This window comes from Nomascus leucogenys, chromosome 22a, assembly GCF_006542625.1.
Source record: "Nomascus leucogenys isolate Asia chromosome 22a, Asia_NLE_v1, whole genome shotgun sequence".
Classification (NCBI taxonomy): Eukaryota; Metazoa; Chordata; class Mammalia; order Primates; family Hylobatidae; genus Nomascus; species Nomascus leucogenys.
In genome coordinates, this window is record NC_044402.1 from 49,421,040 (window position 1) to 49,446,335 (window position 25,296).

A 25,296-nucleotide genomic window follows, 5' to 3' on the forward strand; every position below is an offset into this window, starting at 1 on the left:
TCTCGGCTCACTGCAACCTCTGCCTCCTGGGTTCAAGCGATTCTCCTACCTCAGCCTCCCTAGTAGCGCTCGCTACCACGCCTGGCTAATTTTTGTGTTTTTAGTAGGGACGGGGTTTCACCATGTTGGCCAGGGTGGTCTCGATCTCTTGACCTTGTGATACACCCTCCTCGGCCTCCCAAAGTGCTGGGATTACAGGTGTGAGCCACCGCGCACAGCCTTTTTTTTTTTTTTTTTTAAGAGGCAGGGGTCTAGTTATCAGGGTGGTCTCGAAATCCAGGTCCCAAGAGATTTCTCCCCTCCCAACCCACCTGCCTCAGTTTCCGAAAACGCTGAGCACGTGTAAACTACCGCGCCCGTCCCCAAGTTTTTTAAAGACCCAGGACAGTGTTTGTGGGGAGGGGACAATGAAGGAGGGTGCTTTCATGTTATAATGTAGCAGTTGGATAGTATTTACTAGGCCTGATTCAATATCTGTATTTTACCCAGTAGGAAACTAATGACCTCAGTGCGTGAACTTGTCCACAAATTTCTGATAGGTTTGGAGAACAGAGTGCTCAGTTCTTTCGTAGAAATGGTGGGTGGCTCTGAAAAGAGCCTTTTGTTTTATAAGCTTACGTTTTTAAAGTTCAGCCCTTACTTGCCCTTAGCTTTGTGGTGGCTCTCAGTCTTCTTGGGGAGCAGTACGGCCTGGATATTAGGCAGAACACCGCCCTGAGCGATGGTAACTTTACCAAGCAGCTTGTTGAGTTCCTCGTCGTTGCGGATGGCCAGCTGCAAGTGGCGCGGGATGATGCGGGTCTTTTTGTTGTCGCGGGCTGCGTTGCCCGCCAGCTCCAGGATCTCGGCAGTCAGGTACTCCAGCACGGCCGCCAGGTACACCGGCGCGCCGGCCCCGACCCGCTCAGCATAGTTGCCTTTGCGGAGGAGACGGTGCACTCGCCCTACGGGAAATTGGAGCCCGGCTCTAGAGGAGCGGGTTTTGGCCTTGGCGCGAGCCTTGCCGCCCTGCTTGCCACGTCCAGACATGGTAAAACGACCTGTGGCCTAAGGCAGAAAGTGAGTGGAAGGAAACTACAGGGACGCGCATTTTATAGCAGCTGCTGGGCGCGAAAAAGAAGCTGGGCCATTGGCTAAGCTTGCAGCTCCCTCTTAATGCAAATGAGGTTTCTGAATATACGTGTTTTGATTGGACTATATTGATATTGACGTCATCTGAGTAACTTCCAATCAGACAGAAGAGTTTCTCAATCTCCTCTGCATATAGACTTGTAAATAAATAGGGCATAACCCAGCTTGTCCTCATTCTTATTTTTTGAGTGCTCTTTCACTCTCCTCCGCCATGCCCGACCCGGCTAAATCCGCTCCAGCCCCCAAAAAGGGCTCCAAGAAAGCCGTAACCAAGGCCCAGAAAAAGGATGGCAAGAAGCGCAAGCGCAGCCGCAAAGAGAGTTACTCTATCTACGTGTACAAGGTGCTGAAGCAGGTCCACCCCGACACCGGCATCTCATCGAAGGCTATGGGTATCATGAACTCCTTCGTCAATGACATCTTTGAGCGAATCGCTGGCGAGGCTTCCCGCCTGGCGCATTACAACAAGCGCTCGACCATCACCTCCAGGGAGATCCAGACGGCCGTGCGCCTGCTGCTGCCCGGGGAGCTGGCTAAGCACGCCGTGTCCGAGGGCACAAAGGCCGTCACCAAGTACACCAGCTCCAAGTGAGCTCTCGCAGCTGCCGACAATCCAAAGGCTCTTTTCAGAGCCACTCACGCTTCCAGAGAAAGAGCCGGTGCATTTCGCTTGTAGTCTTTTGGGTGGGCTCCGGCCGGCCTCCATTAGGAGGGAAGATGGCGGGAAAAGGTAAGCTAAGCTCCCTAGGCTTTTTGCGTGTGAGTATAGACGCTCCATCAGACAAATTTAGCTTGGGTTCTTAGATACCCTTGGGGAAAAATGCTTGCAGTTGTGCTTTAAGCTACAATTACAAGTTTGCTTCCGGTTTTCGGTTACTCTTTTGAAGGGGTGGCCTGCCCCTCCACACCTGTGGGTATTTCTAGTCGGGTGGGACGAGAGACTGAGAAAAGAAGTAAGACACAGAGACGAAAGTATAGAGACAAAGTATAGAGAAACAACAGTGGGTCCAGGGGACCGGTATTCAGCACAGCAAGGACCGGCACCGGCCTGAGTTCCCTCAGTTTTTATTGATTATTATTTTCATTGTTTCAGCAAAAAGGAATGTAGTAGGAGAGCGAGGTGATGATAAGGAGGTCAGCAAAAAACATGTGAGCAAAAGAATCTATGTCATAATTAAGTTTAAGGGAAGATACTATGCCTGGATGTGCACGTAAGCCAGATTTATGTTTCTCTCCACCCAACATCTCAGTGAAGTAAAGAATAACAAAGTAGCATTACTGCAAACATGTCTCACCTCCCACCATATACGGCAGTTTTTCTCCTATCTCAGAATTGAACAAATGTACAATCGGGTTTTATACCGAGCATTCAGTTCCCAGGGGCAGGCAGGAGACAGTGGCCTTCCTCTATCTCAACTGCAAGAGGCTTTCCTCTTTTACTAATCCACCTCATCACAGACCCTTAACGGGTGTCGGGCTGGGGGACAGTCAGGTCTTTCTCATCCCACGAGGCCATATTTCAGACTATCACATGGGGAGAAACCTTGGACAACACCCCGCTTTCAAGGGCAGAGGTCCCTGCGGCTTTCTGCAGTGCATTGTGCCCCTGGTTTATTGAGACTAGAGAATGGTGATGACTTTTACCAAGTATACTGCTTGTAAACATTTTGTTAACAAGGCACGTCCTGCACAGCCCTAGATCCCTTAAACCTTGATTCCACACAACACATGTTTTTGTGAGCTCCAGGTTGGGTCAAAGTGGCCGGGGCAAAGCTACAAATTAACATTTCAGCAAAGCAATTGTTTAAACTACCGGTCTTTTTCCAAATGGAGTCTCTTATGTCTTTCCTTTCTACATAGACACAGTAACAGTCTGATCTCTCTTTTTTTTCCCTACACTCTTTCCTTTTTTTTTTTTTTGAGATGGAGTCTTGCTCTGTCGCCCAGGATAGAGTGCAGTGGCGCGATCTCGGATCACTGCAAGCTCCGCCTCCCGGGTTCAACCAATTCTCCTGCCTCGGCCTCCTAAGTAGCTGGGATTACAGGCGCCCGCCACCGTGCCCGACTAATTATTGCATTTTTAGTAGAGACGGAGTTTTACCGTCTTGGCCAGGCTAGATTCGAACTCCTGACCTCGTGATCTACCCATCTCGGCCTCCCAAAATGTTGGGATGACAGGCGTGAGCCATCGCGCCCGGCCCGGTTATTCTTTCAGTGCCTGTAACGTCCCCCTTCTTTGATTGGTCAACGCTCTATTTGAAAAGCCCGCCAAGGGCTGCAATTTGCCAGATAGTCTCATCCGGGTTGTGTTTTTCGAAGAGGTTCTCCCGGAACGGAAATGAATTTTCCGTTATCTGCAGGAGTGCATCGGACTCTGGCGCCAAGAGCCGGAAGCTGTGAATTAACCGTCCCGCTTTCTGCAGTTGTACGGATAATGGGTGACATTGACTTACCGGTGTCCATTTTCCATACACTCTAGAGAATAGGCATTGTAGCATCACGTCTGCCATCGCCGCAGATATGTTAGGGTGGGTTGAAATTATTGGTGTCAAAGCGGAACGGGAAACGTTAAAGACTAAGGAAGCTCCTTTAGGATAAAATGTTGAACAAAGAACCCGTCAACTTGGGAAAACCGCTTTTTTTGCAATGTTAATCAGTTGGCCTTGGGGAGGGAGGTATGCCAGGATTAGCTGGGGCGGGGGCAGCTTTCAGGCTGGGATTTTAAAGTTCATGGTCAGGAATCCTGAGACGGAAGTTGGAGAACCCCGCGTTTAAAGAGAAGCGGACCCCAGAAGAGATCACAGAAATAGGAGGTAAACCAAGAGCGTGCGAGTACAAGGGAGTGGAGACTTTTCAAGGCATGATCCCCTCTTCTCAACGGTGCCTGAATTCTCATAGCATTGCATCCTCTGCCACTGCGTTATCCCCCCTTCAATAAATTACTTCTATTGTAAATCTTTCCTTTAGCAGCAAAATAGCAAGCCCCTCCACAATTCCACTCCAGGCTTTAAAATCACCCCTTAACTTTTCCTTTATTTTCCTGACGTCACTACCTTTGCAGCTATGGGTGGAAGGTTATCTCGGACGAATAGTCTCGTCTCTGTCACAGGTGACAAACAGCCCCGAATTATGCCAATTGGTTAGAGGGTCGTGCAAACTACATTGTAGGATTTGCCATTCACTTCCCTAAAATATTCTCTTCCCCAGTTCCTGTACCTTGTCATTAACGTTTGGCGCCTCGGGCTTGGCGACAGAGCTTATCGGCAAGCTAAGCTACTTGGAGAGCAGTCCCCTGATTTCATCATGTTCTTTAACTTGGCATCACATTTGTCCCCTCCTTTCATTCCTCTTCGCTCTCTTTTTCGAGATTGGTTTCTCCCTGCCCATCCCGCGTCCTTGAGAGAACATCTGAGGGATGATTCGCCTCCGAGTGGGTGAGAGAGTACGTGTGGACTTCTCCTGCCATCTTGTGGCAAAAAAGCAAAAGTACAAGTTCAAGGCGTTGTGTTTTCCAGCCCCAGTTAAAATGCTTTCTTCTTAACTTTCTACTGAGTCAGTAGGCTAGGGTAGGGTTTCCATTTTTCACTCCTTTTAATTGCGGGATTCAAGCTTCTTCAAGAGTCGTTAGTGCGGAGGTTAAAAGGGAGCGGGAGGGGGGCGGGGGAGGTAAATAGGAAGAACGAGGAGTGGGTAAGGGAGAAAGTCCTTTTGAGTTTTGTGATCTCGTTAGAGCTGTCCAAAAGAAATAAACAAATAAAATAAGTCAAAAGCCAAAATGCTTTATACCCTAAAATAAATAATAATAGGATCATGCTTTCTAGTTCTGTTAGATTAAGTCCCCACGCTTACAACTCAATTTAACCTTAATTATCTGTTTAAAGGCCCCGTCTTCAAATACCAACCACACTGAGAGTTGGGACTTCAACATGAAGTTGTTTTGTTTTGTTTTTTGAGACAGAGTCTCACTCTGACGCCCAGGCTGGAGTGCAGTGGCACAATCTCGGCTCACTGCAACTTCCACCTCCTGGGTTCAAGCGATTCTTTTGCCTCAACCTCCCGAGTAGCTGAACTACAGACAGGCACCTGCCACCACGCCCAGCTAATTTTTTTGTGTGTTTTTAGTACAGACAGGGTTTCACCATGTTGTCCAGGCTGGTCGTGGACTCCCAAAGTGCTGGGATTACAGGCGCGAGTCACTGCACCTGGTCTAAGTTTTGGGGGAACACAATGAAGTCCATAACAGCACTTAAGACCATTTTCCATGCTTTCATCCCAACTTTCTATTCCAAGTTCTCCTTTAAATGTAGATAAAATATCTACATTTAGCTTAATTTGCAGATAAGTTGACAGTTATGATATTCCTTAAACCAGAAGTTAAAAGTCAGTTGCTCACAAAGGCCCAGCACATTACAGCAAAAACAGCTGGATATTAAAAATCATGCCTTATCTCTATAAAGAGAGGTGCTATTTGCCATTTTTCTTGAAGCACACAGACTTCTGACATCATATTTCATTTTTCCAGTTTTGATAGAGATAATTGACCAAGATCTATTTCACTGTTTTCTTAATTCTGCTGTAAGAACAACCATAGCACAAGCATATTGATAAATGCCAAGTAATATGGAAACTAACAGGACCAGTGGGAACTTGAGAACTGAAGACAAAACCTGTGCAATTTAGTTTCACTGATTTCTCCCTTCTAGCAATGCAAGCGCAAGGACAGTGTAACTTCCAATTTTTCAAGAGTATATGCGGCTTAATATGAAATATTATAAATTTTCAATACTGACAGCTAACAAAAAATTTATATCACGGTACAGACTATTAAAAAAAAAAGTTTGTTGACTTCATCAAGTCCTTCACCTCTAAAGTAGAGCTCTCATGAAGCCCTTCATCCTTGAAGTTGAGATCTCTGGACATGAACAAAGATTCCTGTATCCATGACAAGCTTTTCACCAAGCTGCTCTTTCTGCCATGAGGGCCCAGATCAAATGCCCCAGCCTTCCCAACTTTCTAAATCCTCAGCTGAAAATAATTCATTCTTACTTGGCCCCTCTGGATAAAGCACCAGGCCTCACATACATCAGGCATTCAAGAGTTATTTTCTGCCAGTTAAGTAAACAGATAAAGTGAACTAAAAGACAAAACAAAAAATTCAGTTCTCACAGCTATGAGGTAAAAGTGGTGAAGGATGTTCAGAGTTGTTCATTGTGGATTGAGTAGTTACCTGGGTAAATAAACCTGTTCTTTTCTATTTATGTTACATTTGTCTTATTTTCTTATTAATGTTATTCTTTGTGGGGGTGGGGACTTCCCAACGAAAACCAGAAGGCCTGCTAGACAAATTCTAAAAGAGCTGTAACACTGTTTTTTATTATTAATATTATTCATAATTGACAAATCATAATTGTATACATTTTTGACAGAGAGTGTGATGTTTTGATATACTGTTGGGGCTCAGAAAACTATATCTCAAAATGAAGGCCTCAGCAGCAGCCTCAGAAGCAGAAGCTATTCCCTGAGCTCCTGCCCTTCTGTCTCTGATCTATCATTCTGCCTCAAGGTTAGCCACAGAAACTAGAATCTCTCTTCCCCAAGGCAGGTCATAAAAACCAGAATCCATTTTCCCCAAAGCCAGCCGTAAAACCTACAAATATTACTCTAGCTCCCCTCACTCACCCCATTCCCCAAGGCTTTTTGTATGAAAACTGGCCATTTATGGTCAGAAATTATCTGCCCTACCTCGTTTGACTGTAGGTCATAAGACCCCTATTCCAGAGAGGGACCTGACCTACGCCCAGAAGGAAGGAATGCTGCTCAGAGAAGCCAAGAAGAATCTGGACAGACAGGCCTTGCTGGGTTTCCCTACTCTGTTTACTATCATTAGATCCTACCCTTCATGTCCAATCATTTCTACAAGGCTGTCCATACTTATGGAACCTTAAAAACAATGGACAATTTCCCCTGTATCTTTAGGCCTTCATTTTGAAGGGCTCCCATGTCACATACAACTATGATCAAATAATTTTTTTTTCTCCTCTTAATCTGCCTTCAGTCAGTGATTTTCAGCAAACCTTCAGAGGGTGAAGGGAAAGCTTTCCTTTACTCTAATGTAATTCAAGGAGTTTTTCTTTTTCTTTTTTTGCCTTCACTCTGTTGCTGAGGCTGGAATGCAGTGGCATAATCCTGGCTCACTGCAATCTCCACCTCCCAAGCTTAAGCCTCATGTCTCAGCCTCCCAAGTAGCTAGGACCACAGGTATGCACCACCATGCCCAGATAATTTTTGTACTTTTCGTAGAAGGGGTTTCACTATGTTGGCCAGGCTGGTCTGGAACTCCTGGACTCGAGTGATCTGCCCACTTTGGCCTCTGAAAGCTGGGATTTTCGTGTGTGAGCCACCGTGCCTGGCCCCTTGCCTCTATAATGCATACTGAAGGAGTCCAGGAAATATCCCAAAGTATGCCGCATTGTTATGCTGATTACTTCACACTAAAGTTATTTGGGAAATAGCAAATGCACAGAGAGGGGCTTTTTCTGAATCTCCTTTATTTAACTAAATGCAAATTCTCCAGGAGAAGGAAGTCAATTAATCATGAAAATCCTTCCTAGGAATTTTTATCTATCTTGGGAAGATTAACAGCAACAGAATTGGAACTGAGAAGAGACTAGAAATTGGCTCCTCCTCCAGATAGGCCACTATCTATTCTGAAAGTCCATTCCTGTTTTCATTATCGTACTCTTCCTAGGTCGCTCCAACTCCCCTTTCTCCTTACTCCTCTATTTAAATAGAGAAAGAATTTAAGTTGTAGAGAGTTGATAAAAAGGCTGAATGATTCCGAGTGAAGAATGTGGAAAGGAGGTGGGAAAAGAGGAAAGCTAGTCTCAGTACCCTTTTCCTCCAAACCTGACCAGTTCTTGGCCAGAGAAATAGCCTCCCACACAAGGAGTTTCCAGGCGTCTCTAAGAAATTCTGAGGTTTGAAAATCTCTGTAGTTGGCATCCAAAAGAATAAAATGGGCAACCGAGGACTAATAATTTGAGGAATTAGAAAGTTTAAGTTCTATCCACTACTCACCCTGGCTGCCATCACCTCATTTTATGTAATTTACTGGATTGTCTGTTCTTCCTGGTCTCTTTTTCCTCAACTAAAAGTGATTTCCAAAGTCTCTTCCGGAAGAAATAGTTGGCTTCTGAAAATAGATCTCCTCCATGTGGATCACATGCAGCTGTCACTAACAAATGTGACATATGATAAGATTTGTTTCAATCATGGAAAGAGTAGTTCTACACTGCCAACCTAAATAACAGAGGGAGGCTCTCGAAAAGAAAATATATTTTGGGGGAATAGAGCATTGTAATGGGAATATGTATGCCAGAGGAAACAAGGTGAGTATATAGGAAGGTAAAAAAAGACAAGGTTAAAAAATCAACTATTTACATAATTGTTTAGAAAGAATTATCCTTAACTATAAAAATTGAGGACTAAACTCTGATTTTTATCTTGCCCAAATTCCCATCTAAGGGGTCTGGGGAGTCATGCCCTACCAATCACAAATTCTCATCAGATGGGTTTTATTTAACCCTATATATCATGACTTACTTCCCAACCTGACTCTGGCATAAAACGTTATGAGACAAGCAAGAAAATCAAAATATTTTACACCAAAAAACATGTTTCTTTGCCATATTTTGAAATGGCCCTGCAAAGTTGTTTTTTTGTGTGGGGGAAAATTTGTGTCTGTAAAGAATCTCTATTAACATAGCTAGATCTGTTTCTTCCAGACCTCCCAATCCTAAAGAGATTAAGATCTGAATAGGAAACATTTGTTGTCATCTATTGTCTCTAAGGGTAGCCACTGTAAGACTTCAAAAGAACTTGGTCTCCACAATCTTTTTCTTAACCTGAACACTCCCTTTCTATCAATCCCAGGTCTTTAGACAAATTCAACCAATTGTCAACCAGAAAATGTTTAAATTCACCTGTAGCGTGGAAGCACCCCACCCCGACCCCCCACCCCAACACTCCTGCACCGCCTGGGCGTCCTGCCTTTCTGGACCAAACCAATGTATTTCTTAAATGTATTTGATTGATGTCTCCTGCCTCCCTAAAATGTATAAAATCAAGCTGCGCCCCGACCACCTTGGGCACATGTTCTTAGGACCTCATGAGGGGTGTGTCACAGATCACGGTCATATTTGGCTCAGAATAAATCTGCTCAAATATTTTACAAGGTTTGACTCTTTTCATCGACAAGATCAATAACAAAGGTAACACCAGTTCAAGGTTAGACAGAGAGTTACTGGAGGGATGTCCTTATAAAAATATTTTTGTGTAAATTTGCAAGGGCCTTTATACAAGGTTATGGTTTTTACAATGTTTTGTAATAGTTTTTATGATCAGACATACCAATATAAAAACCCACTCCTCATGGCCTTCCTGGGCTCTACTTGTCAGAGTTTTTGTAACATTAGTGATTACATTTTGATTCTGACAACTTTCACAATACAGTGACAGTGTGCTCTGAGGCCCCAAAGTGTCTGTCTTTACAAAATGACTAGCTTTATATAGCTGCTCTCTTTTCAGTTTCATGCTTGCTAATAGGAAACTATATACAGAAAGAAGAATGGCAGCCTTGTACAAGATTAGGAGGTAAATTGAATTCACTACTTTGCAAGGAGGCTCTGTCTACAGTCACAATATCCAAGAACAAACTTGGATAAATCATTTCTTAAATAGGATCCAGGAGAAAATAGAAAGTAAAATTCCATTTTTCTTGGCTTTTTTTTTCTTTTAGATATATCACATATGCCTCTGATTATCTGTGCAATTAGAAAGTTTCTTATCGAGAACAGTGTTGGAGTTTGAGACCACCCTGGCCAACATGGTGAAACCCCGTCTTTACTAAAAATAAAAAAAATTAGCTGGGAGTGGTGGTGCGCACCTGTAATCCCATCTACTTAGGAGGCTGAGGCAGGAGAATTGCTTGAACCCGGGAAGTGGAGGTTGCAGTGAGCTGAGATGGTGCCATGGCACTCCAGCCTGGGCGACAGAGCAAGACCGTCTCAGAAAAAAAATTGTATTGCCATGGGCCTATATATAAGCAAGAGTGAAAATGAAACGGGACAGATGAACATCAAAGTCATAATAGACTTGCCCTGAGAAAGTCGGTAACAGGTCTGGGGATGGAGTTGAAGAATACTTAAATTTCATGAGTGTTTTCCTCTTTTCTCTAAATATAAAAGAGACTTGTAGTTTATATGTCATGATGTTAAGTAATAGATCAAATCCGTGTGGTCACTTTTGAACTCTTCTTTACTTTTTTAAAAGGTAAAATAAGATGATGAGTAATGAGGAATACTGATGTTTCGGTTTGGTGAATTGGAAATTGTGGCTATTAACTAATATCTACCAATTCACCAGTATCTAAGATGTACCAGGCCTTGTTCTAGGTATGATGGCAACCACAATGCCAAAACACAAAAATCTGTCCTTGTAAATTTACTTCCCATGAGAGAGAAAATACTAAATGAATAAAGACACAATATGCTGCATAGTAATAAGTGCTAAGGAAGAAAACAGACTAGGAGCAAGACATTTTTTGGAAGAGTTGTTATTCAAAATAACTTCATGGTCTGGCGAGAGGGTTCATGCCTGTAATCCCAATACTTCGGGAAGCCGAGGCAGGATAATCATCTGAGCGCAGGAGTTTGAGACTAGACTGGGCAAAAAAAGTGAGACACCTTCCTCCCACCCCCCATCTCTCCAAAAAAAAAAATTCAGCTGGGCTAGGTGGGGAGCACCTGTAGTTCCAGCTACTCAGAAGGCTGCTTAAGCCCATGAGTTCGAAGTTGCAGTGAGCTATGATCGCACCACTTGCACTCCAGCCTGAGTGACAGAATGAGGCCCTGTCTCAAATAAAATATAAAATAAAATATAATATAAAATAATAAAAATAAAATAAATACTTCCAATCCTCTTTAACTGAATCTCTAAAAATTAACTACGTATAAACTTGGAACTCCAAACTTAAATTATAGTTTACAAAATGGTAGTATGCTGAGGTGGAGATATTTCAGCTGATGGACTTAGTATCAATTCCCGCTCTGTAAGATGGGGTATCTCTGATTTCTTAACTGAAAGCTGCTTCCTGATTTTCTCCTCGAAGGAATGTCAATACTTCCATTTGCTGTCACTTTTCCTTTGATTGAGCTAGCAAGGAAAGGAAGGTTGGTGAGAGTACGTCCTAAGTACCTTTTTACAAAAAGAAAACGAGTAAATAGCAGAGGATGGTTTCAATCCGTCGACTTCTGGGTTATGGGCCCAGCACGCTTTCGCTGCGCCACTCTGTTCTGTGGGACACTGGGGATTTGCAGTGAATTCTTTTTGATGTTTTCCTCAAAAGTTGGTGGGGATTTTAGTTTTTTGGTACGGTTAAATCTGATTTCCACACCCCACCAAGGTCCACTAGTTCTATTTATGCTGCAAACATGAGGATGAGTTCAGCGTGTATTGGTATCAAACATTCTGAAAGCAGAAAAAAAAAACCTCGATGTGTCTGTAAGAAAACAGCCTGTCGCTGGCCTGCCTGCTTTATCATGTAGTCAGGATGTAAGAGTAAGGCAAAAACAAGTATAGGGAAAATGTCCAACTCCTGAAATACAATACGTAGTTGTCAAAAAGAGTAAAAAGGTCATCGCTGCATTGGCCGGGAATCGAACCCGGGCCTCCCGCGTGGCAGGCGAGAATTCTACCACTGAACCACCAATGCCTCACGTACAAGAAGGCCTTGTCGTCCCTAGGAATGCTTTGCCATCTTTCAGGAATCCAACTAATACCATAGGCTATGTTTTCAAAAAGATACTTAGGCAGCTTTCCGTTCTTATTGAATAGAGCCTCTTAATAGAGCCTTCTTCCCTTTTTTTCAGGAAGAAAAAAATCCCTTTCACTGTAACTTCAAAGCGTCTCCTGCAATACTGGAGGCTGGCCCATGTGTGGGCGGCCCGGCTCTCGCACGGTCTCCGCGGCGAGGTTGGACTGCTCTGGCTGGGCCAGCACCTCCGCCCCACGGGTCGGGGGCGCCTGCGCTGACTCTGTCCGCTGCTGCGTGGCCCTGGGTATCCGCCTGCGGAGTGCTCCCAAGCTCCTGACTCTTAAGTTTCCGGAAGCGCTATGGAAGATGCCAAATTCCTTAGTTTGCTTGGGAGACAGAAGACATTTTATGACCATGGGGAGGCTCAAAGTCCAGGTGGGTTCTGGAGGGAACGGGAGAGGTAGAAAAGGGGTACATGAGCACGAAGAATAAAGAAAATGAAGTGGAGGACCAAGGAGGAAGAGAACCCGAGCAAAGGATAAAGGAGGCAGGGGAGCCAAAACAGGAGGGAGGAGGGGAGGAGCCAGAGGGAAGAGGAGGCAAACAGGAACCTAGTGTTGCTCTCCACTGGTCTCCCCAAGGAAAAGGGAGGCAGTGGGGGATTTAAGAATTGTATGGGTTTACCTTATGCTTCAGTTGTCATGGTTATGGGGGTGGCACTGGAAACTCCTTCCTGGCAAACTGAGCGCAAAGGTCTCATTGAAGAGTAATTTCCACAACGGGCGCAATGATGACTCTAATACAAATATAAAAATGAGCCCGGGTAAAAAAATTTATGTAACTCATTAATGAGATAATTGGTGAGGTGTTGATACCTGTTCAAAGGAGAATCCAAAGAGTGCTGTCTTCGGCAGCACATATACACAAAGGAGAATCCAAAGAACCGACGCTATTTATAGATCAAGAATATTGAAATAGGTGTGTAAATGAGGCCAAAACTGTTTTGATGAGATGTTCCCCAAACGTGTTTAAAGAAGATGTCCATCCATTTTGTCCCTACCGCGGTACAGAATTAATTTGCATGTCCATAGATACGAAGAATTTTGTATTGCCATCATTATCTACAATTTGCAGAGTTGTAAAATAACTCCCATACAATCGGAATCAGATGACACAGAAAGATGTGCTATAGTTTTCCTTTGAAGCACAAATTTTTCCAGTAATCTTTTCCTTTTTAAGGTAGATTGCTGCTCAACCTTACCTGAGTACAAATGTAAGGGCCAAACTCAGAAGTTAAAATTGCTTTTGAAAACTCATCATTACTCAATGCCGAAAGCACTGGTCTAATATTCCTGACTATATTCTGGGGAAACTCTTGGGTGGGGATTCCTGTCCTGTCCTGTCCTCTTTCCTTTCCTTTCCTTCTTTCCTTTCCTTTCCTTTCCTTTCCTTTCCTTTCCTTTCCTTTCCTTTCTCCTTTCCTTTCCTTTCTCCTTACCTTTCCTTTCCTTTCCTTTCCTTTCCTTTCCTTTCCTTTCCTTTCCTTTCTTCCTTCTTTCTTTCTTTCGTTTGTTTTGGTATCTTTCTGTCGCCTAGGCTGCAATGCAGGGGTGGGGATTCTTAAGACCTCGGTTCACAGAATGTGAATGTTTGTGTCTCTCCAAAATTCATATGTTGAAGCCCCAGTTCCCCATGTGACATATTTGGAGGTAATTAGGTCATGAGGGTTGAGTCCTCATGAATGGAATTAGTGCCCTTATAAGAAGATACAGGAAAGACGTTACCTCTTCTGCCACGTGAGGACACATCATGGAGGTAACTGTCTGCAAACCATGAAAAATACCCCCTTCAGAACCAGGCTATGCTGGCACCTTGATCTTTCCAGCCTCAGAACTGTGAGAAATAAATGTCTGTTTAAGCTACCCAGTCTATGGTGGTGGTTTTTTTGTTGTTTGTTGTTTTTTTTTTTTTTGAGATGGAGTCTCGCTCTGTCACCCAGGCTGGAATGCAGTGGGGTGATCTCGGCCCACTGCAACCTCTGCCTCCTGGGTTCAAGCAATTCTCCTGCCTCAGCCTCCTGAGTAGCTCGGATTACAGGTGCGTGCCACCAAGTCGGGCTAATTTTTGTATTTTTGGTAGAGACAGGGTTTCACCATGTTGGTCAGGCTGGTCTCGAACTCCTGACCTCGTGATCCACCCACCTTGGCCTCCCAAAGTGCTGGGATTACAAGCGTGAGCCACTGCGCCCGGCTTATGTTTTTTATGGCAGCCCAAGCTGATTAAGACAGTAGTGAAAGATCTGGACTCGCTCCCTAGAAGCCTGTGCATGCACACATATATCTGCATTCAATTTCAGATATGGAGCCTAGTTTAAATGTGGTAGGTTAGATACGGTGGTCATAGCTTCCCTTAAAGGAGAACAAACTTGCTAAATAAATGGAGAGGACAAATTGCCTGACAGTGCACAAACCAGCCGCATCCTGGACTTAGGGTTGGAACATTCTGCAGCAAAGAAGTAGAAGAGCAAAAGGGGGAAAAAGAAATCCTCCAATATGCTCAAGCACAGAAACCCATGGTGTGTGTCCTTAAGTTGACCTATGCTGATTATACTAGTAAAAAATACACCCCAGGGGGAGATTTAACATGCTAATGAGACATGCGATGTATGTGCTAGCATGTACAACCACAGTGCAGGCATGCCCAAGAGACCACCCAGAACATGTTTGATAGCAATGTCCTCCTACCCCTTCATGAATAATCATGTAAGACTCCCATGAGGCGAGTTTGCCCAGTGTCAGCCAGTACTGTCTCACTTTTGAGCAGCACTCTGATCAGCTATCAGAGTGTACTTTTGCTTTGCAATAAACTTGCTTACTTTTACTTAGGACTCACTTTCAAATTATTTTGTGCAGTGAAGTCAAGAACCTGAACTGGCCCACCAGCAACATTAGAAACTGTACTCTAGTAGTTCTAGGTCCTCTGCTCTCCCTCTTTTAACCTGAAAGGTGGTTTTCGGCCGGGCGCAGTGGCTCACGCCTGTAATCCCAGCACTTTGGGAGGCCAAGGCGGGCGGATCACCTGAGGTCGGGAGTTCGAAACCAGTCTGACCAACATGGAGAAACCCCGTCTCTACTAAAAATACAAAGTTAGCCGAGCGCAGTGGTGCATGCCTGTAATCCCAGCTGCTCGGGAAGCTGAGGCAGGAGAATTGCTGAAACCCAGGAGGCGGAGATTGCAGTGAGCCAAGATCGCACCATTGCACTCCAGCCTGGGCAGCAAGAGCAAAACTCCGTCTCAAAAAAAAAAAAAAAAAAAAGGTAGTTTTCATCAGTACCATCTCTCTGATGCTGCTCATTCATTCATTCTCACCCCTACTCTTCAGGAACAGCAGCCTCTCCTTTGTGAAGGCCCCCCTTGGGGAAACAGCTTAGATGGGAGGGGGATGGGGATCAGACAATGTGTAAGTAGGTACAGACCAAGCTATATTCCTGAAAATCACCCACGAGGCCCTACTTGCCTGCCTCCTCCCACACATACCTCGTCTCCTCCCACGCCAGGCCTTGTTCATTGTGCCTCAACCAATGAAGAGCCAGGTAATTCTTTAGAGCTTTCCAACCACAGTGTATTAGCCTACCCTCATGCTGCTATAAAGAACTGCCCAAGGCCGGGTACTTTATAAAGGAAAGAGGGTTAATTGAGGAATGGAGAGGCCTCAGGAAACTCTCAATCATGGTGGAAAGGGAAGCAAACACGTCTCTCTTCACATGCTGACAGGAGAGAGAAACGAGAGCCCAGCGAAGAGGGAAGCCCCTTATAAAAACCATCAGATCTCATGAGAACTTACTATCACAAAAATAGCATGGGGGAAACTGCCCCCATGATTCAATTACCTCCCACTGGGTCCCTCCCATGGCACATGGGGATTATGGGAGCTACAATTTAAGTTGAGATCTGGGTGGGGACACAGCCAAACCATATCACACAGGCTCAATACAGGCTTTGCAGTTTCTCTTCCCTATGCCCATAAACCTCTTCCCCAAGAAATTCCTGCAGGTCTTTCACCTTTGTCAATTTTACTCCTTTAAGTGTCCTTCTGTGAATCATGTGTCATCACTGAGGGCTTGCCTGATCACTATCTGACACAACAACATCTGCCTTCAAACAGAGATGTACACACCCTACCCATCTTTCTTGCTTTGCATTTTTCTTCCTAGCAGTTAGTTCCTTCTGACATACCATAAATTTCACTTCATTTCCTGTCCACCAGATTAAGTGTCCCCAAAAGAAATGGATTTTTGTCAGTTTCGTTTACTGCTGCTGTACCTTCCATTTCTGAAAATATGCAGGCACCTAGTAGATGCTCAGTAAGTACTTATCAGTAAAGTAATACCTTTTCCTCACCCATCTCAAGGTTCATGGCTGAAGCCCCTGTAACAAAAGACAGATTAACAACAGAAACTTATTTATTCTAGGTTTATGTGACACAGAAGCCTTCAGAAACAAATTTCAAAGATACCTCTGTATTTCTATGCTAAGTTTGATGAAGAAGTGGATAGCTGGGGAGAAATACCATTGTAGGACAGAAGGGGTATGATCTAATGGTAATAAACTGGGGGAATCTTAGCAGACCTGTTTAGATTCTTCTGTATTCCTATGTCTTCAGAGATAAGGACATTTCTTTTTTTTTTTTTTTTTTTTTTTGAGACGGAGTCTCTCTTTGTTGCCCAGGCTGGAGTGCAGTTGCACCATCTCGGCTCACTGCAAGCTCCACCTCCTGGGTTCATGTCATTCTCCTGCCTCAGCCTCCCGAGTAGCTGGGACTGCAGGCACCCGCCACAACGCCCGGCTAATTTTTTGTATTTTTAGTAGAGACGGGGTTTCACCATGTTAGCCAGGATGGTCTCAATCTCCAGACCTTGTAATCTGCCCACCTTGGCCTCCCAAAGTGCTGGGATTACAGGCGTGAGCCACCATGCCTGGCCAAGATAAGGACATTTCTTTCCTCCAGGTTTAGGGAGGGTACCTCTGGAATGAAAGTGAGAGTTAATGCTTCATTAATTCACTTTATGACCTACTTTAAAGGAACGTTAAAGAGTGACCTTCCTGCTTCTGATGTTTTCTCAAATGCCAAGGTGCCATATTTTGGGGTGGCATGTCCTGAATCCCATCAAATGAATGAATAAATTTGTACCCCTTAGCATGGTGTTGTTCACCTGGTAGACACTTGAAGGGCACAGCGTTGGTTGGTTCCTCAGCATTCAATTTGACAACAGCTCAATTTTCAAGTAGTTTAAACCAATGGTACTCAAACTTTGGCGTGCATCAGAATCAACTGGAGGGCTTATTACACACAGATACTTGGGCCACAAACTCTAGGGTTTCTAATGCAGTATGTCAGGATAGAATGCAAGAATTTGCATTTGTGACAAGTTCTCAGGTGATGCCATCAAGGCATTGCCATGCCTTGCTGGCTGTGGTACTAGCAGTGTCAAATCAGTACAGGTCTATAGCAATCTCAACTCCTGCCTCCTCAGAAGAAAGAATTAGACTGAGAGTCATAAGGCAGAGGGAGAGATAGAGGCAAGGTTTCGAGCAAGAGTGAAAGTTTTATTATTATTATTGTTATTATTATTTTGAAATGGAGTCTCACCTGTCGCCCAGGCTGGAGTGCAGTGGGCACGATCTTGGCTCACTGCAATCTCTGCCTCCTGGGTTCAAGCAATTCTCCTGCCTCAGCCTCCCAAGTAGCTGGACTACAGGCACATACCACCAAGCCCAGCTGATTTTTGTATTTTTAGTAGAGATGGGGTTTCACCATATTGGTTATGCTGGTCTCGAACTCCTGACCTCAGGTGGTCCACCTGCCCTGGCCTCCCAAAGTGCTTGGATTACAGGCATGAGCCATTGCGCCCTGGGAGAGAACGTTTATTAAAACGTTTTAGAGAGGAATTAAAGGAAGTAAAGTACACTTGGAAAAGGGCCAAGTGGGTGACTCGAGAGATTCAAGTGCACTGTTTGATGTTTGACTTCCAGTTTTATATGTTGACATGCTTTCGGGGAGTTGCATTCCTTTTCCCGGATTCTTCCCTTGGGGTGGGCTGTCCTCATGCACAGTGGCCCTGCCAGCTCTTGGAGGGGCTGCATGCACAATGTGTTTACTGAAGTTGTACACATGCTTACTTGAGGCTTTCTTCTTCTTCTTTTTTTTTTTTGAGACGGAGTTTCGCCCTTGTCACCCAGGCTGGAGTGCAGTGGCACGATCTTGACTCACTGCAACCTCCACCTCCCTGATTCAAGCGATTCTTCTGCCTCAGCCTCCCAAGTAGCTGGGACTACAGGCACGTGCCACCATGCCCAGCTAATTTTTGAATTTTTAGGAGAGACGGAGTTTCACCATACTGGCCAGGCTGGTCTCAAACTCCTGACCTCGTGACCTGCCCTCCTTGCCCTCCAGAAGTGCTGGGATTACAGGCATGAGCGACTCTCATTTTTATCAACTTTTGTTTCTTGTTTTTAGAATTTTCGTCATGCTTAACAATCCTGATATTTTTATTTTTTTGCTCAAGTGTTCCTGTGAAAAACCAAGTTAACCTATAGTGTTTCTCTAGTGAAAAGGACATTTCTCTGTTAGATTGGCTGGAAAACCTTGACTAGATAATCGTCATGTTTCAATTTCTGCCGGTGTACAATGGAAATAAGAACGTCTGTTCAAAGAGATAAGAAATGTGATTTATTTGAAAAGAATAAGTTGTTTCTTAAATAGAAGATGTAATTCAATTACACTTTTAACACATATGAAAAGAGTGGTTTAGTGGCAAACAACTGGAATTTGGAGGTACTGGCCAGAATTCAAATTTTGGAACTCCCTGTTCCAAAGTGTGTGTCGATGTGAGCCTCAGTTTTTACCTGCTACTGAGGGACAATAATATTTGAAACATTATTATAGCAGATACTCAGTGAGAACTATGTTCCAAGAATTGTGCTGAACCATTAAATTTCTGAACCCTTACAATATTCCCTGTAATCCAGTAATAGTTACTATACCTGTTCTGCAAATACAAACGCTGTTGCATTCTTGAGCTTACCAGAAAGTATTGTGAACCCCCCAACTTTGAGACAGGTCTCAGTGAATTTAGAAAGTTTATTTTGCCAAGGTTGAGGACACACACCCATGACACAGCCTCAGGAAGTCCTGACGACACGTGCTGAAGGTGGTTGGGGCACAACTTTGTTTTATACATTTTAGGGAGACATGAGACATCAATCAATATATGTAAGAAGAACACTGGTTCCGTCCAGATAGGCGGGGACAACTCAAAGCAGGGAGGGGCTTCCAGGTCACAGGTAGGTGAGAGATAAATTGTTGCATTCTTTTGAGTTTCTGATAAGCCTTGCCAAAGGAGGCAATCAGAATATGCATCTATCTCAGCGAGTAGAGGGATGACATTAAATAAAATGAGGGGGGGAAGTTTGCCCTGAGCAGTTCCCAGCTTGACTTTTCCCTTTAGTTTAGTAATTTTGATTTTTCTTTCACAGAATCAACAAAGTTTTCATGATACAACCCAGACTCATAGTCCTTTCATAAATGGTCCTAAAATCATTTGTTGACTGAAACATGGAGGATTCCAGTTAGCCAGCTAGGCTATCAGGAGTAACAATGAACTTCACACGCTGCAATTCATAATTGAAATAGCAACTATGTTGTGACTGTCACCTGGCCAACATGATTGTAAAAGTTATAGATTATAGATGAACAGCAATTTTTAAGAGAAGTTAAATGTGAAAAAATATACATCTTAGAATTTATGAAATTTGGAATATAAACTGTGGGGCATAGAAGCAAACATCTATAACTGAACTAAAATTCTCTCAGGCTTGCAACAAAACCTGTTGTCAGGGAACATATGTTGCTATGATTTGAATCCTTTTAACTATTTTGATAGATGTTTTATACTCTAGAACATGGGAAATGTTCTGTGTGCACTTGAGAAGAATGCATATTCTGCTGATGCTATGTAGAGCCTTCTATAAATGTCAAATAGATCACTTAGGTTGATAATGTTCAAGTCTTCTATATGCCTACTGATTTTCTGTCTATTTGTTCTATCTATTATTGAAGAAGGGGTGCTGAAATCACCTATAATCATGGCATGCCTACCTCTTTCATCTCTACCAGATTTCTCTGTATGTATTTTGAAGTTTAGTTATCATATGTATAAATGTTTAAAATTCCCATGTCCTTTTGATGGATTGGTTTATTATTATTAAATGATTATATTCTTGGTAATATTTTTTACTCTGAAATCTACTTTTTCTTATAATAATATAGCTAATTCTTTTGATTAATGTTATTGTGGCTAACTTTTCCAACCTTTTACTATTTACTCATGTGTGTCATTATATATACTTATATATACACATACACACACACACATATATATTTTTTTATTTTATTTTATTTTATATATTTTTTGAAACAGAGTCTCCCTCTGTCGCCCAGGCTGGAGTGCAGTGGCACATTTCATGGCTCACTGCAACCTCCACCTCCCGGGTTCAAGCAATTCTAGTGCCTCAGCCTCCCAAGTAGCTGGGAATACAGGTGTGCTGCTACTGTGTCCTGCTAATTTTCATATTTTTAGTAGAGATGGAGTTTCCCCATGTTAGCCAGGCTGGTCTCAAACTCCTGACCTCAAGTGATCCACTCACCTCAGCCTCCCAAAGTGCTGGGATTACAGGCATGAGCCACCGCGCCCAGCCCAAAGGAAGAAATTTTTTATTTCATGTGTAAAATCTCTAAGATGCGATCCAAGATCATGTTCCCAAACCTTTGATTTCTATTTCAGAAAATAAGCTACCATTTATCTCAAGAAAATATTGTATTAATTTATGTTATATTTTATATAAAATGGCTTTTAAAAAACGTAATGTACAGCAATATATGTAGTATAGTGTCATTATATTTAAAGCACCTTTCTTATAGACAGCATATAGTGGGCCTTGCTTTTTTATCAGTCTGATGATCTGTGTCTTTTTATTGGAGCATAATGTGGGACACATTTTGGTACAGGAAATGATGTTTAAAAAAAAAACCTGTGACATATTTATGGGAATATGATTGTTACTCTTAATGTAAATAATTTAGAAAAGTAAAAATGATAAATATGACAGTGTATTTTGTGTCTATATTTAAATTATACACAGAGAGACAGATGGTATTATCTTCCTAATAATTCCACTATCCATATGGTGCTAATACTCATGCACCTTTTAAAAACTATATCGATTTCTTATATCTGCACAAAAGATTTTATTTTTTCACCAATTTTTGCCCTGTGGTCAATTCAGTGTATGTACTTAAAAATGATATAATCTATGTGTTTGTTGTTTTAAACAGGAAAATGTATACAGTTTACAAATTCTCATGATATTAAGATAGTAATTATACTACAAGTAGAAATAAAGTTAGATTCTTGCTAATTTCCTTCAGAATCTAAAATTTAAAAAATTTGATCCTTCAAAAGTAAATTTTATGCTCTTTTCTTTGGAAGATGATGGACTACATAGCCCTGAATGATACAGATGGTGCAGTACCATGAATGATGGCCCTTCCCAAAAGATAGGTCTACGTGATAATCACTGGAATCTGCAAATGTTACCTTATATGGAGAAAGATATGATTAAGAATCTTGGGAGGAGGCATTTATTCTAGCTTATCTGAGTGAATTCTAAACGCCATCATGAATCCCTGTAAGAGACAGGTAAAGAGGGATTCGACTGAGGCTCACACAGAAAAGAAAGAGATGAAAATGAAGCCAGAGCTGAGAGTGATGTGGCCACAAGACAAGGACGAGCAGGGCATGCCAATAGTCACTAGAAACCAAAAAAAGCAGAAACAAGTTCATCACCACCACCACACCTCCTCTGCCCACCCGCCCACCACCCTCCAGAGAGAACATGGCCTTGCTAGTACCTTGATTTCGGACTTCTGGCTTCCAGAACTGTGAGATAATAACTTTCTATTGTTTTAAGCCGTCAAGCACATGGCAGTTGGTTATGATAGCCCTAGGAAACTGATACAGTTGATTACTTCATTGTATCCTTTATTTAAATATTCCATTATAACCCATCTTTTATCTTCAGGAAGTTTTTTTAAAATCTAACCAAATTTCTCCTATATTGTAATTGACAGAGCCATACACTTTTTGGATGGAAAGGGATCTTGAAAGGGATCTTATAAGTCACATAGTCCAACTTCCCTTGGACTACTTCTCATATTTGAAAATTATCTCCACAGATATTTACCCATTCAAGCCATTTCATGTTTTCTAGCGTTGACTTCTGTATGCTAAATCAGAATAGCTTCCATCCAGTTCTTTCCTCGGAATCAACTCAATTTCTTTTACATGACATTATTCCAAAGGTTTAGTTATATCTATCACTTTCTCTGCTGCTTTTGTTTCTTTGGTCATTAACAGAAATTGTTATCACAAATGTTATTTCACAAAAGGAAATTCCTAAAACAGAATTTAAAGAGGAAAGGCATTAGGTAGATTGTTTAATTCAATCGCTATTTTATATAGAATTCTATTTTCCCTCATTGCCAGAAATGGTCAGCTATTTCATCATGGTATAACATCAATTTGTGTGTGTGTGTGTGTGTGTCCTTATATCATGCTCAAATCTACTTTTTAATTTTTATGCATTAGTAGAATTTCTAACCTTTATGAAACAAACTAAGCTATGCATGATTTCCCTTTAAATACCTGAAGAAAGCTACTGCTTCATGATTTGACAAAGCATTTTCTACCCAGCATTGAAAAAATCAATGCCTTCAATAATTCAAGCAGCATCATGTTCTGATTTTTCAATTCTCTAGTCATTATTTTGTGTAGGCATTTTAGTTTTATAATGTATCTCTTAAGATATAAATCCTCAAACTAAAGCCAATAATCTACCTGTTTTATTATCCATATGTCTTAGCTTGGCTTCTATGGGATTCACTGCCAATCATATTTCTATTAATACTATTGTGTAGTATATAATTGAAGTAAATGTGTTTGTCTTGATTTATGTTAAATTTCATCCTTTTATTTATTGCTTTTATTTTTAAATTTTATTTCTGACTTCTTTAGAATTGTTAATTTCCCAGAGTTTAGTGTCATTTTTAACTTATGAAGTCTATTCTCTTTAAATTCATGCAAGTTATTTATAAGTGCCTATTCCAGTAGGACAAAACACTTAAGTCTTATAATAATAATATTTTCATGGTGATAGTGTTTTATTAATCACCTTCTGAGTGAGGTTTTACAAAAAGATAGGGACAAATGGAACTTCTTTAACATTTTGGTCATTATTGCTCCATATTGTACAGAAGTAGAATAAGAATTGTTTGCAAATTCTATTCAGAAATCAAGATTTATGGGAGTCCTAGCCAGAGCAATCAGGCGAGAGAAAGAAGTAAAACACATCCAAATAGAAAAAGAAGTGCAACTATCTCTGTTCACTGAGGATATAATTCTATCCCTAGAAACCCTGAAGACTTTGCCAAAAGGCTCCTGGAACTGATAAACTACTTCAGTAAAGTTTCAGGATCCAAATTTACATACAAAAATTAGTAGCATTTCTATACACAAATAATGTTCAATCTGAGGCCAAATCAAGAAGGCAATCTCATGTACAATAGGTACACACACACAAAATTACCTAGGAAGACATCTAATGAAGGAGGTGAAAGACCTCTATTAGGCCGATCACAGTGGCTCACGCCTGTAATCCCAGCACTTTGGGAGGCCGAGGTGGGCGGATCACGAGGTTAGGAGATTGAGACCATGCTGGCTAACACGGTGAAACCCTGCCTCTACTAAAAGTACAAAAAAATTAGCCGGGCGTGATGGCAGGCGCCTGTAGTCCCAGTTACTCGGGAGGCTGAGGCAGGAGAATGACGTGAACCCGGGAGGCGGAGCTTGCAGTGAGCCGGGATCGCATTACTGCACTCCAGCCTGGGAGACAGAGCGAGACTCCGTTTCAAAAAAAAAAAAAAAAAAAAAAAAAAAAACTCTATTAGGAGAACTACAAAACACTGCTGAAGAAATAATAGATGACACAAACAAATGGAAAAACATTCCATGCTCATGGATTGGAAGAATCAATGTTGTGAAAACGGCCATATTACCCAAAGCAATCTACAGATTCAGGGCTATTCCTATCAAACTACAAACGTCATTTTTCACAGAAGTAGAAAAACTATTCTAAAATGCATATGGAACCAAAAAAGAGCCCCACTGCCCAAAGCAATCCTAAGAAAAAAGAACAAAGCCAGAATCATCACATTACCCGACTTCAAACTATCCTGTAAGGCTACAGTAACCAAAACAACATGGTACTGGTACAAAAAGAGACACATAGACCAATGGAACAGAATAGAGAACTCAGAAATAAAGTCACAAACATATAGCCATCTGATCGTTGACAAAAATAAGCAATGGAGAAAGGACTTCCTATTTAATAAATCGTGCTGGAATAGCTGGCTAGCCATATGCAGAAGAATGAAACTGATGAATCTGGACCCTTATCTGTCACCATACACAAAGATTAACTAAAGATGGATTCAAGTTTTAAATGTAAGACCTCAAACTACAAGAATCGAAGAAGAAAACCTTGGAAACACCATTCTGAACATGGGCCTTGGGAAATAATTTATGACTAAGTCCTCAAAAGCAATTGCAACAAATACAAAAATTGACAACTGGGACCTAATTAAACTCAAGAGCTTCTGCATAGCAAAAGAAACTGTCAACAGAGTAAACAGACAACCTACAGAATTGGAGAAAATATTTGCAAACTATGCATCCAACAAAGGCATAATGTCCAGAATCTCTAAGGAACTTAAACAATTAAACAAGCAAAAAGCAAATAACACCCATTAAAAATGGGCAAAAGAAATGAACAGACTCTTCTTGAAAGAAGACATACAAGCAGCCAACAAACATATGAAAAAATGTTAATCATCACTAATCACCAGAGAAATGCAAATCAAAACCACAGTGAGATATTATCTCACACCAGTTGGAATGGCTATTATTAAAAAGTCAAGAAACAACAGATGCTGGCAAGGCTGTGGAGAAAAGCGAATACTTATACACTGTTGGTGGGAAAGTAAATTAGTTCAGCCATTGTGGAAAGCAGTTTGGGGATTTCTCAAACAACTTAAAACTATTCCACTCAGCAATTCCATTACTGGGTATATATCCAAAGGAAAACAAATCCTACCAAAAAAGCACATGAACTCGTGTGTTTATCACAGCACTATTCACAGTAGCAGAGACATGGAATGAACCTAGGTGCCCACCAAC

General features: G+C 42.1%; 3 protein-coding genes and 2 non-coding genes across 5 annotated transcripts in view; 2 read left to right on the plus strand and 3 right to left on the minus strand.

The window, feature by feature from the left end:
- Positions 1-584: 584 nt before the first annotated feature.
- Positions 585-1,059, minus strand: LOC100598019 (histone H2A type 1). Its single transcript, XM_030802699.1, has one exon. It carries the CDS (start codon positions 1,027-1,029, stop codon positions 637-639), a length of 393 nt encoding a protein of 130 aa, XP_030658559.1. The 5' UTR covers positions 1,030-1,059; the 3' UTR covers positions 585-636.
- A 251-nt stretch (positions 1,060-1,310) lies between these two features.
- Positions 1,311-1,765, plus strand: LOC100598362 (histone H2B type 1-O). The gene has a single exon (XM_003271969.4). It carries the CDS (start codon positions 1,343-1,345, stop codon positions 1,721-1,723), a length of 381 nt encoding a protein of 126 aa, XP_003272017.1. The 5' UTR covers positions 1,311-1,342; the 3' UTR covers positions 1,724-1,765.
- A 4,670-nt stretch (positions 1,766-6,435) lies between these two features.
- Positions 6,436-6,498, minus strand: LOC115832591. Its single transcript, XR_004028117.1, has one exon. It is a non-coding gene; the product is annotated as a U7 small nuclear RNA (small nuclear RNA).
- A 5,333-nt stretch (positions 6,499-11,831) lies between these two features.
- On the minus strand, positions 11,832-11,902 carry TRNAG-GCC. Its single transcript has one exon. It is a non-coding gene; the product is annotated as a tRNA-Gly (tRNA).
- A 380-nt stretch (positions 11,903-12,282) lies between these two features.
- Positions 12,283-25,296, plus strand: part of LOC100599389 (olfactory receptor 2B6) — a 73,135-nt gene continuing 60,121 nt past the window's right edge. Inside the window, exons 1-2 of the mRNA XM_003271972.2 lie at positions 12,283-12,379; positions 19,191-19,288. The gene's annotated coding sequence lies outside the window, so the exon portion shown is untranslated. The remainder of the gene's footprint in view (positions 12,380-19,190; positions 19,289-25,296) is intronic.